Below are 18,330 nucleotides of genomic sequence, written 5' to 3' on the forward strand. Positions count from 1 at the left end.
GATGTGGTTCAATCACATCAATAATGTATTTATTCATGATTTCTCAACTCAGCCATGGGAACAAGGTAAGAGCATTGCATTGCCCTCCAAGCAATGGTGCTTCTTCACTGTCTATGCTACTTCTGATTGTGTTTTGAACTATCATCCTACAATATTATAAATCTTTTTATAATAACATTTTTATATAAATTTCCTAAAAGAGGTGGTTATGAGTCGCCATGGCCATATCGCAGTGGCGACAGAAGAGCAAGGGATGTGAAGAGATAAAAGAGTGATGAGCTGAGAGCATCAGTGGTTCATCCAACCAATGGCCATCACAATTCATAAATTTCAGTTCTAATTGAATTCCAAAATTTCAACAGTCTATAAATATAGTCTGTGTATACCCCCCCAGGCCCATTCCATGCTCCACCTCACCATTGCCGACGAATTCTCTTTTCTAAGGCTATGAATCACTAAACATATAAGATTACAGTCCTGAGGCAAAAAGATTGAAAAGCTATCTAAGAAAAATGGGAAGACAGCAGTGGGGAAAAGCAAGGAAATGGCACCATCATTGAGCTTTGGGTCGTCAAATTGATGGAAATGGAATCAACCCCTATTTTCTACCACAATCCAATGGCCTTCCACCAAACCCCTCCAACGCCAAGCCAAATGATGATGTTGACTATCGAGACAAGGAATCCATAGCCCCACCATTTGGCGAGGGGAACGTAGTTTGCGCCATAGAACACGGGTGCTGAACCAATGCCGTAGTGGGTGATGCCACCCATCAAGTTGGACAGGAAGGCCAGGACCATGGCTGCAAAGTATGGTGGGGTGCCTAAAGCACTCGCCACAGACAAGAATGCCGTAAACATTGCGCCAATATGAGCAGCTCCACTTGCAAAGAAGTAGTGAGAGTAGAAATAGAGAAGAACCAGGATGCCAAATGATAGCTGCCATGAGAGGCCCAGTCCTCCAACAAACTGTAATGCAAGTTTAAACACATTAGTTAATCAGATTCACAAGAATATTGCAATTAGGTTGTGCTCTCTTGCATTCACTTCATACTCAGAATAAGATTCTTGGAGGCTGAAGCCATACGAGTAAGATGGGGCAGTATGAACCCCCACAATACCATGTTGCAAACAGCCAAACCACATTGGACCACTAAATGAAAATATTGCAATTTACATTCCCAATGAAATTATACTCCCAAGTAGAGTTATTTTCTCCAGTTAAACTAGTACAGTTAGATAATAGGATATGATTTCAGAATCACCCTCACATTTTCACATAAACATATGAGAGGTACCATCGGTTGTTGGCATCTAATCAATCATTAGTTATCATGTTCTTTTCACAAGAATGAGTTTACCTACGTCAACTATTGTAGAGGGAAAAGAAAGCCCTTGTCAACAATAGATGAGCTACTGTAATAGGGGATATACCATATATTTCACCCATCATTGTCAAACACCAATCAAGAAGGTAAGATTTTCAAGCGGGTAGACAGACCTGAATGACCAAAATGTTTGCCCATTTAATTTTGGTATCAGTTTTAATGCATTCATTTTCAGTTGCTTTCAATTCTTTTGTGTTCGTTTTGGCTCTCAGTTGAAAAAAATAACAACTGAACATTACATTTGATAATGTTGCCTATTTTTGTAATTTTGAAAATACAAATAGAAAATGTTGGTTGGAAAAAAAATGGCATATTTTATTAGATGATCCAATAAGTGTAAAAATCCTTTTATATTGACAAAAATACCTTTTCCCTACAAATATTTTGACATATATCTCCTCTTTTTCTCAAGCTAAATAACCCACCAAGACATCTGCCATTCTTTTTCTTCTTCCTACCCATCTTTCTTTCTTCTTTCATTTCCTTCTTCACTGTAGGTGAAGTACTGTCATTGGACTGCCAGTGGGAAGCAAACAAAGAGTTGGAGTTGGCCAAAACCAGATCTAGGTTTGATCAATTCCACTGTCAGCGAGTGTTCACCAAACCCTCCCAAACAATGAAGAAGAAAACGTAAAAAAGACATGAAAAAGAAAAAAAATAAATGATTTTTTCCCTAAAATTTTGAAAATGAGAACAAAAAACTGAGAAGCAACAATAAAATCAAGTGGGACTTAGTAACCAGGATGAAATTTGTCAGAGAGAAACCACTTTAAGATGCATAAATGGGGGGATGAGAAGGGGGAGGGTCGACAAGAGACAGGCAAAGTTAGCAACAACAAGAGGGAAAGACAACAAACCTTGACAACAGTTTGGCTGAACCACGAAATAAGACCGTATTTGTTGAGATAACCAGCCATTGCAATGAGTGCTGCAAACCATGTGAGAGTATCCCAGGCAACTGATTCAGCTAAGCATTCCTTCCATGTTACAACCCCAGTTATAAGGAGAACAGATAACCCGAGGATGGCAGCAGTAACAGCATCCACATTCAGCACTCCTCCAAATACCCAGAGCCCAACCTAAGACAATGGAAAAACAGAATAGGTAGGAAACTAAAGGCAAGGAGTTTTAAATCAAAGCATGTATATTTAAAAGTATCATGTTGACTGATACTCATATCAGCACTCAGCAAAAACATTGAAAAGTGCAAAAGGCAACACGCGATCATGAATTGGCAGCCAAGAGAGATAATGATAGCTGCTGTTACTGCAATGCCATAGGTGAGAATAGAAAGTAGATCATACAGAATACAAAGATGAGATTATGCCATCTAGTGCCCCAACAGCTGCCAGCATCCGGCCTGTGAAACACCTAATAGCTGGATACTAGATTAAATGATGGAGTTTGCAAGGTAGTACTCAGAAAGCAGGTTATGTAGAAAGCAAGGATAATCACAAGCATGTGAGAGTGAAGGGTGAACAGCCAATGTTCATAGTAACTTGTTCATTATCAACTCTAGGCAGTGATTTCTAACTACTAGATCCGTTGCCTTCTGCAGCAATAAATGTAGCTGATAACAAAGAGTAGTGAAGAAAATAATCATATACATAAAAAGCTCTTAATTTTCTAAACCATTTTTTCTGTGATATAATCCAAATAATCAGTGCCATGCACATTCCCTGGACTACCTCCAAATCTGGTCTTACTCCGCCCAGTATATGGCTATGAAAGCCTATGATAAAGTTATCCACACTTAGCACCATGTTAAACTACTTGCTAGTCAGAGATTTCAAAGTAATACTGAAACAAATATTGCCTAGTTAACATAAAGAAATCCTGAGTACGAAAATGACCAGATTGATTATTTGGACAAACCATGTATGCGCTAGTGCGGGCGCACACAAAGATCACTATAAATAAAAAAATCTGATACTGATAAAACAAAGCACTATAAATAAAAAAATCTGATACTGATAAACCAAAGCTCATTATTTCTGGATGACATGCTATTTTGTGTTCATATGGCAAACAAAGTTGAAACAGAAACTGACATGTTATAAATTAATGGTTGTGACCAATTTTTTAGGATAGACAAGGTGATCTCCCACATATTAACTGAGGTTAATCTCAATGAAAAACGCAACCGTGTCTCTTAGCCACCAAAAAATTGGCAAGCAAGAGAGGAATAAAACACGAGATATTTGGTTCCTAATCCATCTCCTTTATCAACTTACCAACTCATGCAAATCAAAATCACACAAATAAATTGCAACCCAATTCTACTGTGTTTTCACTAGTCTGCACTGACACCTATGCAAGAGTTAGCAAACTTTTGAAGTATAGTAGTATAATTCCCACATATCCAGGCAGTAACATGTCATAGACAGGTGAAAAAAGGTCCAGGCAGCCAGAACTTAGACATGCATTGATAAACATGATATCTCAAAAAAAAAAAAAAAAAAAATAGCCATGCTATGATGCATAGACATAAGATAGTCACAGAAAAACTCCAATTGGTAACATATAACAAGCAGCCATAGAAAAGCAAGATTTGGGAGAATATATGGAATAAACAGGAGGTTTTTTCTTTTAACAAGAATAAGCAGTAGATTCATAAGACATAAGTGATTACAACATAGATAATATCAAGAGCTTTGATTAGATATTCATATTTTTGCAATAGGACCATCTACTTTGTTAGCTCAGTAATAGTGTAGTTAGTACAAGCCCAAACAAGGACCATGTCCAGGTACCTCATTCAAAAGATGCCTCTTTATTTGAAGTACAAGGTAAAAGTATGAGCAAAATGCCAGATGTGTACAACAGACAGAATAATCTTTTAAAAACTGCTGCTTGTAAGTTTGTTTCCCATGCAATCTTTTAATATGTTATCAATTGAAAATGAGGTGACAGTTTGCACAACGTGGGTTGCATGCACACAGATTCAGAGAAATAAAACAAGGATTTGGAAATGATAAAATCTAAGTTGTGTTTGTTACTCTTAGAGAAAAGCAAAGCGACACGGACCTTAACATCACTTCCATATTAGTTGAAGACCACAACATTTGGATGGTAATTATGATAGTGCATGTCCACACGTTTCAAATGGTATTATTGCATTAGTTTCCCTTTGTCCAAGCTAAGCTGTGCCTATATTTCATTTAAAACTAATTCATGCTTTAACTCTTATAGGTGCTTTAAAGAAAATATTTCAAAGAAGATTAAGCATTTGGCATTTGGAATAATAGAGGTAGCTGGAAACAAAGGGAAGAAAAATGTGAATTTCAGACATTTTTCAGTCCATCAGTCATTGCTAGCACTCAGATTGTTGAATTCAACTGGCCAGAAAGGGTTAAAAAACCATGTCAAATTCCAGGGACTTGAAACTGATGAGCTATCAGCCTGTTTGGGGATAAAGCATACTAAAGCCCTGAGTATATACAAATAGCTAAAATCTGAGAATACATCGGTTCCTTTGAACAGGCCCTGATGTCTCCTTCAAATGGGTTGTCCAAACAACTGGCATAGTCAAGATTTCAAATAATAACCAAAGTGTTCTCAAACCAACTTTTAACTGGAATTTCTAGTTCCCTCACATTTTCTGGAGCATTAGGCCTTATTTACTATTTTCCCTAGATTTTTTTTTCCTCTGTTATAATTAAACTTTTAAAGAAGACAAGGCCATAGATAGAAATGACTGGCAAGCTAGAGTTCCTGTAGATGGCCCAACATAGTGGGACAAAGGCTTCACATGTTGTTGCTATTATAATTAAACTCTTGCTTGGACTAGGTTGAAGCCAATCTTCAATTATATAACTTTCTATTCTTTTGATCAATAACATGGTTTAAAGTTTATTCCCTTCATTATCTATTTATGTTTAAGAAAAGTTTTTAGTTCTTATAATTCCTCAATTTACCATTAATGGATGAATGTTTCGATTGTGTTTTTTAATTTGTTACTGGAAAGTTGTGTGATTTTGCAACAATATATGCTTAGAATTATTCGAAAGTCAATAAGTCGGTTTTGTTGCTTTCCTGAAACATTCAGTGGAAGACTGATCTTTCAAAGAATTATTATGGTTTCCATTGTTAATCTTTTGATAGGAAAATGTTAACTTATAATGCGAAGTGATGGTTAGTCTAAAGAGCCCCCTGAGGGAAACCAGTCATTCAGTTTGAATGCTACATTAAGGGCATTAGTGAGATAAAAGAACAGGATAACCTACATAAAGAAGATCATTTCATTGTTTTCAACCCTTAAACAAAAGCAAATTCTTCTCTAGGTGATCCATAGTAATAGTTATCACTAACATATACATACATGGATACATGCATGATGCACATGCATATATAACAAGTTCTAGGGCAAAATCTGGGGAAAATAGTCACACGATACGAGGCCATAGCTGACTATAAATAACTATCAACAACATATTTTATTTAATATCAAAATATTTTCTAGAACATAGCTTGTGCAATTCAAGAAAATGTTTACTTTGTCCAGATTTAAAATTGCTTTCCACAATCTTAATTCTACTTAATCCATCCATAAATCCATATCTACACTCAACCACACACATCATAAATCAATATCAACGCATATAAGGCTAGCCTTATCTTACCACGATCTGGTACAAACAACATAACCACACGTATAAGCTTCATGTATCACAATAGCACATTCACAAGATCTGCCGATTGACAAATTAACTCTAATTTTGTGCAATCAAGATCTGCCAAATGCCTAAACCTTCAAAATTACAAACAAGGACTGAAAATGGGCAAGGAGAATCATAAGAAGCAACTTGAAGCAAATTAGTATGCAAATCTGTTGGTCATGTCAGTGAACAACTAAAGTTACATAGCACAAACAGGATGGAGTTGTAGGCAATGTATTCCATAGTTCCATCAATTAGATCTTCAAAAATGTCACCTTTCAAAGGCATTCCAGAGGCACATCAGTAGCATCTTTCTTTGGAGCTAGAATGAATTCTCTGTCTCTATTTACATACTGTTTCATTCTAAACTACTGAAATCTTCTTGTAAATACTAGTTGGCTTGGGTCATCTATTACTAAGAGCTCAGCTCTGATAAAACCCGTGTCAATCCAATAATTTGAATTATGGCAAGTTTGTCTGGCAAAACAATCCATTGATTTGAATTTCCATCCAGTCAAACAGAAAAAAAAAAAAAAACGAAATTACTAACTAGTAAACAGCCAAACAAGTAAAACGCATTCATAGCAACAAAGGTCGATGAAAAAATAAGAAAAAATGATCACTTTTTGTGCTAGTCATGTCTTTGCTACTATCAAATAAGAAAGCAGTCAGCAAGGGGAAAGAGTAAATTCAAATTTACAGAAGTTAGATATGCATACCGTAAGAAGCAAAGTTGCAGCCATTATAATTTCATTCTGAGACATTGGACCCATCTTCTCCAACTTCTCTCTCGCTAATTTGGGCGCATCGGGACTGCTCTTCACTGAGGGTGGGTAAATCACATACAAAAGCAACGGCACCACAATCAGCGACACCAATCCAGGTACTATAGCGGCCTTTGCCCAATCCATCCACCCAATTGTTTGATTAATGGTACCGAAGGCCAAATTTGCACTCAAAGGATTCGCAGCCATGGCAGTCAAGAACATGGCCGACGAAATCACCGAAGTTTGAAAGCAAGTCAGCATCAGCCACGACCCCAGCTTGTTCTCCGTCCCGTCTCCAGCATTGCTTCCGCAAGCAACGCACAGAGACTTCACCAGAGGCAGAAAAATCCCACCAGCACGTGCCGATACCGACGGTATTGCCGGCGCCAACAAGGCTTCGCTGAACACTAGACTGTAACCTAACCCTAGCGAGGAACTTCCGAACAGAGACACAAATTGATAAGCAATCCTGTTCCCAAGGCCAGTCTTGATAAACCCCCTAGCGAAGAAGAAGGCGAGCGCGATCAGCCACGGGATCGGATCGCCAAAGGCCGAGAAGGCGGCCGCGAAAGTTAGGGTTCTGGTAAGGACGCAAGCACCGAGGCCCATGAGCGCCACCGCCCCCAGCGGCAGCGGCTGAGTGATGATCCCCACGATGGTCGCCAAGAAGATCGACAACAACTGCCAGGCGTTCCGAGAGACCCCACTGGGCTGCGGAACCAACCACAGGATAACTCCAGTGGCAATGGACGCGAACAGAGGCTTCATTGCTGCCCCCTGCCACGGCTGCGCCGGCTTCGCCGGCACCGCCGTGGCTTTAACATAAACACTCCGGTTCGGAACCGAACCACTCTTCGCGGTAGCCGAATTCGACGTGAAGCTACCAACGAAAGGATTTGTAATGGAAAGCGAGCATGGCTGCTTCAAGTGGCTTCTCTGACTTTGACGATTCGATTTGAGATTCAACGACGGCGATCGCGTTCTGCAACTAGGCAGGGATCGGAACCCTAGGTTTACCGACGAGGTGAAAGCCATGGACGCCATCGCTACGGTGGCGTTGAGCGGAGAGGGAGAGAAACCTTGAGATCTCTGCTCAGACTTCAAGGGCAGCAATGGAGAAATGCGAGGTTGGAGAGGTTTATATAGGAGTAATTAGCCTCTAAATCAAGCCGTCAACTTTTGATCCAACGGTGAAATAGTTTTTCGGGATATTCGATCTGTTGGGGCCAGCTTGGAGAGGTTTGTCACGGTGCATTGTGAGCTCCGCCTGAGATTTGCCAATTGCCATGTCCGCCAGCGGCTGGGTAACGTGCGCGGGGGGTCAAGGAGGTAGGGCCATGCGGGACACGTGGAGGGATCCTACTGGTGGATAACTTTGAAGTTGAAAGTTCGACGATTGGTTGCGGAAAAAGGTGGGGAAGTGGGGTCACTGATGTAAAATCACCGAAGTGGGCTTTTGGAGGCACGGGGTCGGTGGACATAGCCATGCAATGCAACTGGAGTGAAGGGCACTGGCACTGTAATTGTGGGGCACCTGCCCTAAACCGGCAAGGACACCTCTTTCTCAGGGCCAAGGGTCAGAATTCAATTCCAGGTTCCAGCCAATCGGGGTATTGCCTGGGGTCAACACCTCAATCACAGCAAAAATCACAAAATTTTGGTAACTTTTCTATCATATTATTACTAGACTTCAAATTTTTACAACATGATCATTATTCTTTAAAATGTTTTACCATATGATTACATTAAAAAATTTTCAACAAGCTCCCTCACTAGAGATGGTAACATAACACTAACGTGACAAACACATGCTACCTGTGCAATACCTAATAACATAACACTAACGTGACAAACACATGCTACCTATATAATACCTGACAATAAAATATTGACATATGTCATTAGCATTACAACATTCAAGAAAATTATTGAAAAATGCTATCTATACAAAAGCATTCTTACATAATGCTTTACATGTATGATATATCGTAATATTTTAACATCAAAATATCGCGATATTTTGTAATATGCTTTGTTCATCATCTTCTCCCTCTCCTCTCTCTCTCTCCCCCCTTCCTTCGCCGCTGCAACCAACCACCCGCCATTGTTCTTCGTGTCAGCCGTCTCGCCTGCTTTCGCCTCGTCGCTGCAAGCTCTGCCACCTTGCCCTGTCGTTGCCTTGTCGCTGTCGTCGCCTTACCGCTAGGGCCGACGATGTGAGAGGAAGAGCGAGAAAAAGACTGAAGGAGAGATAGATGATATTGGGTCATTTATTACAAGAGCAAAATGAGTATTTTCATTGCCCTATAAGCGTTTCTATAACCCATCTTCTGTATAAATAGTGTGATTCAAAATTATTTATCTCTTTGTATCTCTTTCTGAGTCTTTTCTCGAAGCCCAACGACTTCTTATTTCTTATCGCCATTTGTTGTCGTTGATGCCTTCATTGTTGTTGGCCTCTGACACAACCACTGCCATCAAATAATATATATATATATTACATATATAGTTTTGTAATATATATAAATAATATATGTCACTTGGACTTTATTTTGATTTAATTTTCAATACTTCTAAAAATTTAATTTAATATCCAAAAAAGCTTCTTGAAATTTTTAAATATTATATAAATTTTAATAAGCCAGATCTCTATAAAAACTTCTTGTGTTGTGGTTGATCTTTACTTTATTTTGTTTACTTTATTCATCTTGCAATCATATTACAAAAATTAAACTTTATGAAAATATTTTCTATAAAATCTGCTAAGCTCTCTACAAAAATTTAAAAGCTCAATTCACCCTTGAAGGGCATTTTCTAGGCAGCAATAATGTATATTGTATTATTTTTTTAAAAAAAATAATTTGATGAGAAATAAATGAGGAACTAAATTATAATAAAAATCATTGTTTAGTGGCTATATTGCAAAAATAAGGTACAGTGATTAATTGTCATCTTGGTATATTTTGTTTATTTCAAAGTTTCACAAAAACATTTATTGTATTTTTGTCTAATCATATTGTTGAGCCAGCTTGCTCATATTAATTAAGTTTTGATAATTAATAAAAATATTTTTATGATATAAATGTATTTATTTCTCATATAAAAAATAAATTTATTTTGAATTAAAAATGGGTACAAAGAATAAATTTATTTTAAATTAAAGGTGGATTATTTTTAGACATGTTTCCTACTTTTGATTATTTATATCTCAAAAGTTTATGTTTGAATTTTCATTTATTGATAAATATTTTTATTACTTATGCAAAAAGTATATTTATTTTTAATTAAAGAATAATTATTCTTATATATGTTTTCTCTTACTCATGCAAAAAGTAAACTTATTTTGAATTAAAAAGAATTGGTTTTAGACATGTTTTCTCTTACTTATACAAAAAGTAAATTTATTTTGAATTAAAGGATATTGCTTTTAGAGATGTTTTCTTATTTTAAATATTTATGTCTCAAAAACTTATATTTGAATTTTCAAATCTTGATTTTTTATGCAAAAAGTAAATTTATTTTGAATTAAATGTGAGACATGTTTTCTTATTGTTTGATAAAATCCAAACATTTTTTAAATTTCAAATTGCATATTAATCATTTTTTTAGTGGCTAAAATGCTTATAAATATCCCCAAACTCATTTTTTGAACATCTATTGCACATATTGCATATTCAAACCTCTCAAAAGCTCTCAAGCTAATTTTCAAGCATTCCAAGGCTCTCAAAGATTCATTGTTCATCTATCGAAGAGTCACAAGGTAAGAGGAGAAAAATTCTTCAAATCTTCTACGACAAATCCGAATTTCTCCATTTGAGATTATAAATTTATTTATTTATTTAAATATTATTACTTTTTATAATTTGTTCTTAATTGTTTATTTGTGTCCAAGTGTGGACAAATTATTTATAACATTTAAATTATTATTGAGGATTGTATAGGTTTTCTAGATCCGTTAAAATCTAAATGAATTTAGTTTTCAAGGTAAGGTAGGGAGAAAACCTTAGTGTAGTGGTTGCCTAGAACTTATTATAATCTAGGTGTGTATCTAGTTTCCAATGTGAGTTAATGTGGAAACCTTAGGGTGCGTTCTTTTTGCTTTTCAATTTTTAGTTTTGAGTTTTGAATTCATTTTCAGTTTTCTGTTTTGGTAATCTATTTTTAGAAAATTAAAAACACGTTCTCTTTGTCATTTTGAAAAACTATTTCTCAAAACAGAAAATTATAAAACGCGTTCTCTTTGAAATTTTGAAAATAAATTTTTAATGATATTTTATTCAATAAATTTGATTATTTAGTAAATTAAAAATATTTAATGTTTATAAGTTATTAAAAAAATTCTACATTTTAAAGTTAATGAATTTTGTAATATTTTTTTTCATTATAATAATAAAATATGAATAAATAAATAAATGTGTTTTGAATTTTGAGTTTGTTTTGGATGAAAACACTCAAAATAACTTTTTGTTGTTTTGAGTTTTCTTTATAAATATGTTTTTTGTTTTCAAAAATGCATTTTTAAAAACAGTAAAGAGAACACGTTTTCATTATTTTAGAAAATTAAAAATTAAAAATGACTTGAAAACAGCAAAGAGAACGCAACCTTAGTGATTTTGATTTAGTGGAACCTCAAGGGTGGTTAGATCTTAGGAGAGTGGAGTAGATATATGTGAAGACACGGAACCACTATAAATTGTCTTATACCTTATTATATTTATTTTTGTTATATCTTATGACTTACATTTATTATTAATCTCAAATATAATTTATTATATTAATCAAATATATATTTTTTAATAAAATTATTAATCACTAAATTCACCCCCCTCTTGAGTGGCATACCTTAAGGGACCAACACAAATTATTTTTAAAATGAGCCAAATTTGCTTTAAAATAAAAAAATAAATAAAAAGTTCACATATATTATTTATATATATTATATATATTACAAATATATGTAATATATATATTATTTGATGACAACGACAACTGCGTCGAAGGCCAACAACAATGGAGGCATAGGCGACGAGGAACAATGAACAGCAATAGGAGAGGATAAGTTGGGGGCGAGAATGAGAAGACCCAAAGAGAGGGAAGGATATGGAGGTGTTAGTGGGGGCTGGAAAGGCGGAGGCAAACGTCGATGGAGGTGTCGGCGACACCTGGAACGGTAGAGACGAATGAGGAATGACAATATGAGAGGAAAAGCCATTAAGTGAGGAAGAAAAGACCCAAAGAGAGAGATAGAAAGAGAAAGGGTTTTATTGGGGGTGTAATGACACATGATAGTATCTCATTGATAGATAATGACACATGATAGTATCTCATTGATAGATATTGCACAATCAACATATGTTTCCCACATCAGCACCACATCACCAACTATAATGGGAAAGCTTGCTAGAAAATTTTTAATATGTTCACAGTGCAAAAAAAATTCAAAGGTACTAAATCATATTACAAAAAATTAAAGTTTAGTGATCACAATAGAAAAGTCACAAAAATTTTGTCATTTTTGGTGTGATTTACCTGTATTACACATCTAAATGAGATAATGAAACGAAAACCCTTTTTAATATGTTTTGTAGTGGAAACATATGAATGTTGAGGTAATTAGAGATGTGAAATCAGGTCTTACATACGTGGGCTTACTCAAATTGATCCATGATGAGTTGGATCATACTTGTTCAATTTAATATTTATGCACTCACGACTCGAGTTCGTAGGTTGACAAAATTTTGATTTTATGAAATTATAAAATTTATAAATTTAATTTTTTTACATTTAATTTAATAATAACTCCTGCACTTTAAAAATTACATGCATAGAATTACAAATTCAAAATTTTACACTTGTCCCAAAAAAAATTATATCCTATATATAAAAAATCATAATTACTTTAAATTTTTTCTAAATTTCTAAATAAATAAGCAATTCATATTTAGATTACATAAAAACAAAAACAGAAAACGAATACGATATAAAATTGAAACATAAAAAATGATATTTAAAAAAATAAAAAAATACATAAATTAAAAAATATTGGGGCCTTTTTGTAAATATAATTTTTAATATATAAAATTATAAAAAATAAACATAAATTTCATAATGTATTCAAATAAATTTTAAGAAAATTTAAAAATTCTATCTCTAACCAAAATTTCTTCGTGGATGGAAACATATTTATGCTATTTTTTTAATATTACGAAACAACCCTAAAATGTTTTCAAAATTATAAAAATGGCCTGTAAATATTTTTAGCATTTCAAAAAGGGGAACGTTTCAAAAAAGTTAAAACAGCGCCTTGAGATGTGTCCATAAATTATAGTTTTATATACATCTATTGGAGTTCAAATTTAAAATATGAAGTAATTTTTATAAATTTTAAATATTTAAAAAATAATATTAAAAATGGAATTAAATTATTAGAAACAATATTAAAAATTTAAAAGTCTCAATTTTCAAACTTTTAACTTCTAGGTTCTAACGTTTTAGTTTTATTTTAAAAGAAGAATTTGCATATTTAAAAATATTTTTATATCTCACTCCTAGATGTATATTTTTATAAAATTACTTTTAAAATAACTTTAAAAAGGACTAACTTATCAAGTTTGACCTCTAATTCCAATTGATCGACTTGCTCTAAATGAGTTTGTGGTTGAACTAAACTCTCGATTTGGCTAATAAGTCAAGTTATTTTATTATAATGATAAATGATAGGCTCGACTTACCTGGCATATCTAAGAGAAATTACATTTTGACATGTTTAAAATTTAATTTAATCGTAGTACTTATATCTTTATGGATATTTTCCATCACTTTCTCCCATAATTGGACAACTATTATCGAAATATAAAGAAAAAGGCTAAAATCAAAAACAGAGTGGTCGAGCTTTGTAGAAGATCTAATGGAGATAAATCAACGCTATGCATGTTAGGCCTTATTTCCTAGAAAGGTAATCTAGGTTTCAATCCATTTGAAATTTATTATATTCACATAGTTAAACTTGAAATTTCAAATACCATTTAAAATTTCAAATGTATTTATGTTTTATATAAATGTATCTATTCATATTCCTCATAAATAATATTTATTTTTGATTGATCGGAGGATTAATTAAATATTTAATATTCACATAATAATGTATTGAAAACTCATGATTAACATTGATAAACTCGTGTATTTAAAATTTATTATCAATTTTATAATAATTAATACATATTATTTTAAAACAATCAAAAGATTTAAATTATTAATGCAAATTATAAAATGTAAATTATTAATGCAACAAGTACTAAATGCATATCATTAATGCAAGTTTTGGGAGAATATTTTATTACTATTTTTTATTTCAAAGCAATTGAAAGATTTAAATTATTAATGCAAATTACAAAATATAAATTATTAATGCAATAAGTATTAATTGCAAATCATTAATGCAAGTTTTGGGGAAAAATTTCTTTTTTCAAGACTATCCTACTTTTATATATATAAAGAGATATAATATTTATATTATATAAAGATAAAATTTTATATAAATGAACAATTTTCTGTGACTTAATTAATAATTTAAGTGTCTATTCATATTACTCATAAATAATATTTATTTTTGATTGTTTGAACGATTAATTAAATATTTAATATTCACATAATAATGTATTGAAAAATCCATGATTAGCATTGATAAACTCGTGTATTTAAAATTTATTATCAATTTTACAATAATTAGTACATATTATTTCAAAACAATTGAAAGATTTAAATTATTAATGCAAATTACAAAATGTAATTTTTAATGCAATAAGTAATAAATGCAAATCATTCATGCAAGTTTTGGGGGAATATTTTATTACTATTTATTATTTCAAAGTAATTGAAAGATTTAAATTATTAATGCAAATTACAAAATATAAATTATTAATGCAATAAGTATTAATTGCAAATCATTAATACAAGTTTCACCTCTTTTCAAACACATCATTTTTTTTTATTAATTTTAACAACTACAACTTGCATTTAAGGAAATGCCACTCAATTCTCTCATTGTTAAATAAGGGTGAACAATATTTCAGTTAAATAGAACTGAATCGACTGAAATTATCAATTTAGTTCGGTTCAAGCTGTAGGTCAATTTGGTTCGATTTTCAAGTTTTGTAATTTCAGTTATTTTAGTTTGGTTCGGCTTCCGTATTGAAAAAAATCAAAATAAACGAATCGACCAAAATTTCAAAATCGTCATTGTTTTTGCACTTTGTTACTTTGGTTTATCAATTTTTCCTATTTTTTTGTTAGTTTTTTTATTATTTTTCAGTTAGTTTGGTTTTTTTTAATTTTTTATATTTTTTAGATTTGTCTGATTTGAAAATCTATTCCATTGGTTTGATTGACACAAGTTTAGTCTATTCAATTGAAATAATTTAGTTAATTTGATAATCATACCGATTAATTATTAACCCCTTATTGTTAAATCCCAAAATTGTATAATGTGCAATTATTCAAGTAAACCAAGGGATTTGTCATTCTAGTTGAAGTTGACCCTCAAAGAATTATAGCCAGCTATCACATCATGTATTTCAAATTGATTTTTTAAAATTAATTAATATAAGAGCATAATAATATTTTTCAATAAAAAACGTGACAAAAGAAAACAATGGGACTTTTAAGTGAATATGATAAATTTAAGGCCATATTTGACAGTGTTTAGTTGTTTTTTCAATTAAATTTTTTATATCATTAAAAAAAAGAAAACTAAAGATTCAAATGAAAAAAAAAAAGCAATTAAATATGTAAGATTGATAGTGAAAAATAAGAAATATTTGCATTGAAATATACTTTGCCCCAAAACAAAAAGAAACTCAAGAAAAGAAACATTATATATATAAATGCTATTCACTCCTTCCAGTTAGACCCGGGATCAAAACCCTAAAGTTCCCACCTATCATATTCATTTCACCACTCATTTCAATCTTCAAATATATAATATAGCATTATTCTGATATTTCTTTAAATCACACGGTTTGATCATCGTATTGATTTATGGTTCAATATTACAATTAATCTATTCGTCGAAGAATAGGTGAATGTAGCCAAAGTAAGTTTGAAAATACATTTAAATTGATGTTTTATGTATCATAACTATCAATTTGCATTCAAGTGGATAATTCTTAGCACTATTATAGTTGGACGTTTACTTTATGGAGTTCTCGATATATTGTTGAGTTAAATTTGTCACTATAACAAATATTGATATTTAGACATCTTAGAACTTTTTGTTAAAATTTTCTTATTATGCGGGCTTATGAATTTTCTTACATTAATTATGAATTTTATTTTATATTAAATTAAGTTAAGATATATTAATATTATTATGAAACATTAAAAAAATTCATAAATAACTAATGTGATGGGTTAATTCTTAAAGTCAAATGAATGTGGGCCAAATAAGTGTAAGCCCATAGAGGCCCAAGAACTAGTGATGGGATAATTTGTGTGTCTTAAATACATTGAAGGGGTAGGTTTTATTTTTCTCTCATATACAAGGTAAACCCTAATTGTGTGGGTATAAATAACTCCTAAGGGTTGCAACATTTCCTTGCCTTATTCTAAGGGTTGCTACATTTCCTTGCCCCCATTAGAGAGAGAGTGAGTACTCAGGGCTTGAGAGAAGAAGAGAAGCCCCTGCTGTAAAATTTTCTTGTATAAATTCGCTGCTAAAGAAGAATATGACGTCTAACTTAGGTTTGTCTATAAACCCTAACTTTTTCTATGAAATGGCATTTTAGATTTGTATGTGTATGTTGATTTTTCATAACACTTTTGTGTAAATGCAATTTTTGTTTCTTAGTTTAGTTGGTTTGGATGATTTTTGGTTGATCTTCTCATTTGTTTGCCAAATTTGATTTTGATAACAATTTAGGTATTGCTTCCCAATTTTTAGATCATTTCTATGCAATGAGGATTTTCATATTTGTAAAAAAAAAATTGATTTTCACCTTGTTTCTCGCTAGAGTCACCTCATTTCATAGTAAAAGTGTTTTTGCTAAATTGTTTTAAAGTGACCATCTAGGACATCATCAATGGAATGGTATTATTGGAGGAAATGTTTTATTTATTAAACAAAGCAGAAGAATTATCACATGGAAGTACAATTCCAAAAGTTAAGCTATCAAGTCATGGCATAAACAATGTATCAAGTCTTAATCAATTTTGGGGGGGGGGGGGGGGAGGATTTTTTTAAAGAATAAACTATTTTAGTATTAATTTTGCTCAACTATAGCTCTCTCATGAATGCTAAAATAGTGTCATTTCGATATTTTTGAAATGTTCTGTATCTTGAAACCTCAAGAAACACTAAAAAAAAAATTTTGGGTAATTTTTATAATTTTAAAAACATTTTATGGTTATTTCGCAATTTTTAAAAACATTAGAAACACATTTTCCTATATTTACTCAAGACGTTAGAGATGAAAATTTTTCACTTCTCATTGAAATTAGGGTTTAAACCCAAATCTTATTCTTCCTTCTTCATTTTATTATGTTTGATTATTTTTTTGAACTTATTATCTGTTTTTTAATTATGAATTCATAATTCATGGATAATAGAACTTATATTTACATTTATTTGAATTGATAATGGAACTTATGTTTATGTTTGGTTGAATAATTATTTTTTTATAATTTTTATATTAAAAATTATATTTACAAAACAAATCCCTATATTTTTTTATTTACATATTTTCCATATATCTATTTTCTATTTTTTTAAAAATATTATTTTTATGTTTTTATTTCGTATTATATCTATTCCCATGCAACCTAGCTAGAGATCCCTCATGTTACATTATACTAATATTTTTATAAACAATTGTGTATAGAGAATTTTTTAGAAAATATGTACTAATATGGTCAACTATTAGAAATTTTTTGAATCTAACCTTTCAATAGGAGTTTGAAAATATGTACTTGACAATTCCATGAATACCACGGACACTACATGCTCTATTTATAGGATTTTGTCTTTCTTAATGTTTATTATAGGTATATATGTGCATTCTCATTACTATTATCTAAAAATGAGAATTTCACTATTATTATTTCGAAGTCATTTAAAAACCACGTTCACGTAAAATTATTCCTCGAACCAACGCTCTTTCAATGAAATAGTAAAAAATAATCAGTGATTCAACTAGCGATTTTTGTTGGATGATTTTATTGACACGTAAATTTGATACTACAAGCTCATTTTAGGAAGTTTTTAAATGATTGAAGATGGTCAACTATTATGATGGTTTCAGTTGGTTCTTTCAAGCCTCTTCCCCCCCCCCCCCCCCCCCCCCCTGCTTTCTGCGATTTTGGAAGTTCAATTATTTATTTATACGGTCAACACATAAACTGTGATGATAACTTCATATATGTTTATCTCAAGTTTTTTTTCTGTTTGTATGCCATGTTTATTGTAAAGGATTTGGCAATATCTATATACCATTTTTCCTTTACTTGTTGGGGAACCCTTTTTTAT

General features: G+C 32.2%; 1 protein-coding gene across 1 annotated transcript; it reads right to left on the reverse strand.

Annotated features, from left to right (window-relative positions):
• Window positions 1–320: 320 nt before the first annotated feature.
• On the reverse strand, window positions 321–8,052 carry LOC127814226 (dicarboxylate transporter 1, chloroplastic-like). Its single transcript, XM_052355596.1, has 3 exons — window positions 6,765–8,052; window positions 2,245–2,466; window positions 321–968 (listed from the first exon to the last, which is right to left on the reverse strand). Exons 1-3 carry the CDS (start codon window positions 7,854–7,856, stop codon window positions 606–608), a joined length of 1,677 nt encoding a protein of 558 aa, XP_052211556.1. The 5' UTR covers window positions 7,857–8,052; the 3' UTR covers window positions 321–605.
• Between the last annotated feature and the right edge of the window lie 10,278 nt (window positions 8,053–18,330).

The sequence above is a fragment of the Diospyros lotus genome, chromosome 1, assembly GCF_014633365.1.
Source record: "Diospyros lotus cultivar Yz01 chromosome 1, ASM1463336v1, whole genome shotgun sequence".
Classification (NCBI taxonomy): domain Eukaryota; kingdom Viridiplantae; phylum Streptophyta; class Magnoliopsida; order Ericales; family Ebenaceae; genus Diospyros; species Diospyros lotus.

What these genes read in the sequence shown, in the direction of transcription:
- LOC127814226 (XM_052355596.1), bottom strand. Translation starts at nt 7,856, where the DNA reads ATGGCGTCCATGGCTTTCACCTCGTCGGTAAACCTAGGGTTCCGATCC. An exon ending in CTGCAACTTTGCTTCTTACG is followed by an intron (nt 2,467 to 6,764) that starts GTATGCATATCT and finishes CCATTGTCTTAG; the next exon opens with GTTGGGCTCTGGGTATTTGG. An exon ending in TCAGCCAAACTGTTGTCAAG is followed by an intron (nt 969 to 2,244) that starts GTTTGTTGTCTT and finishes CTTGCATTACAG; the next exon opens with TTTGTTGGAGGACTGGGCCT.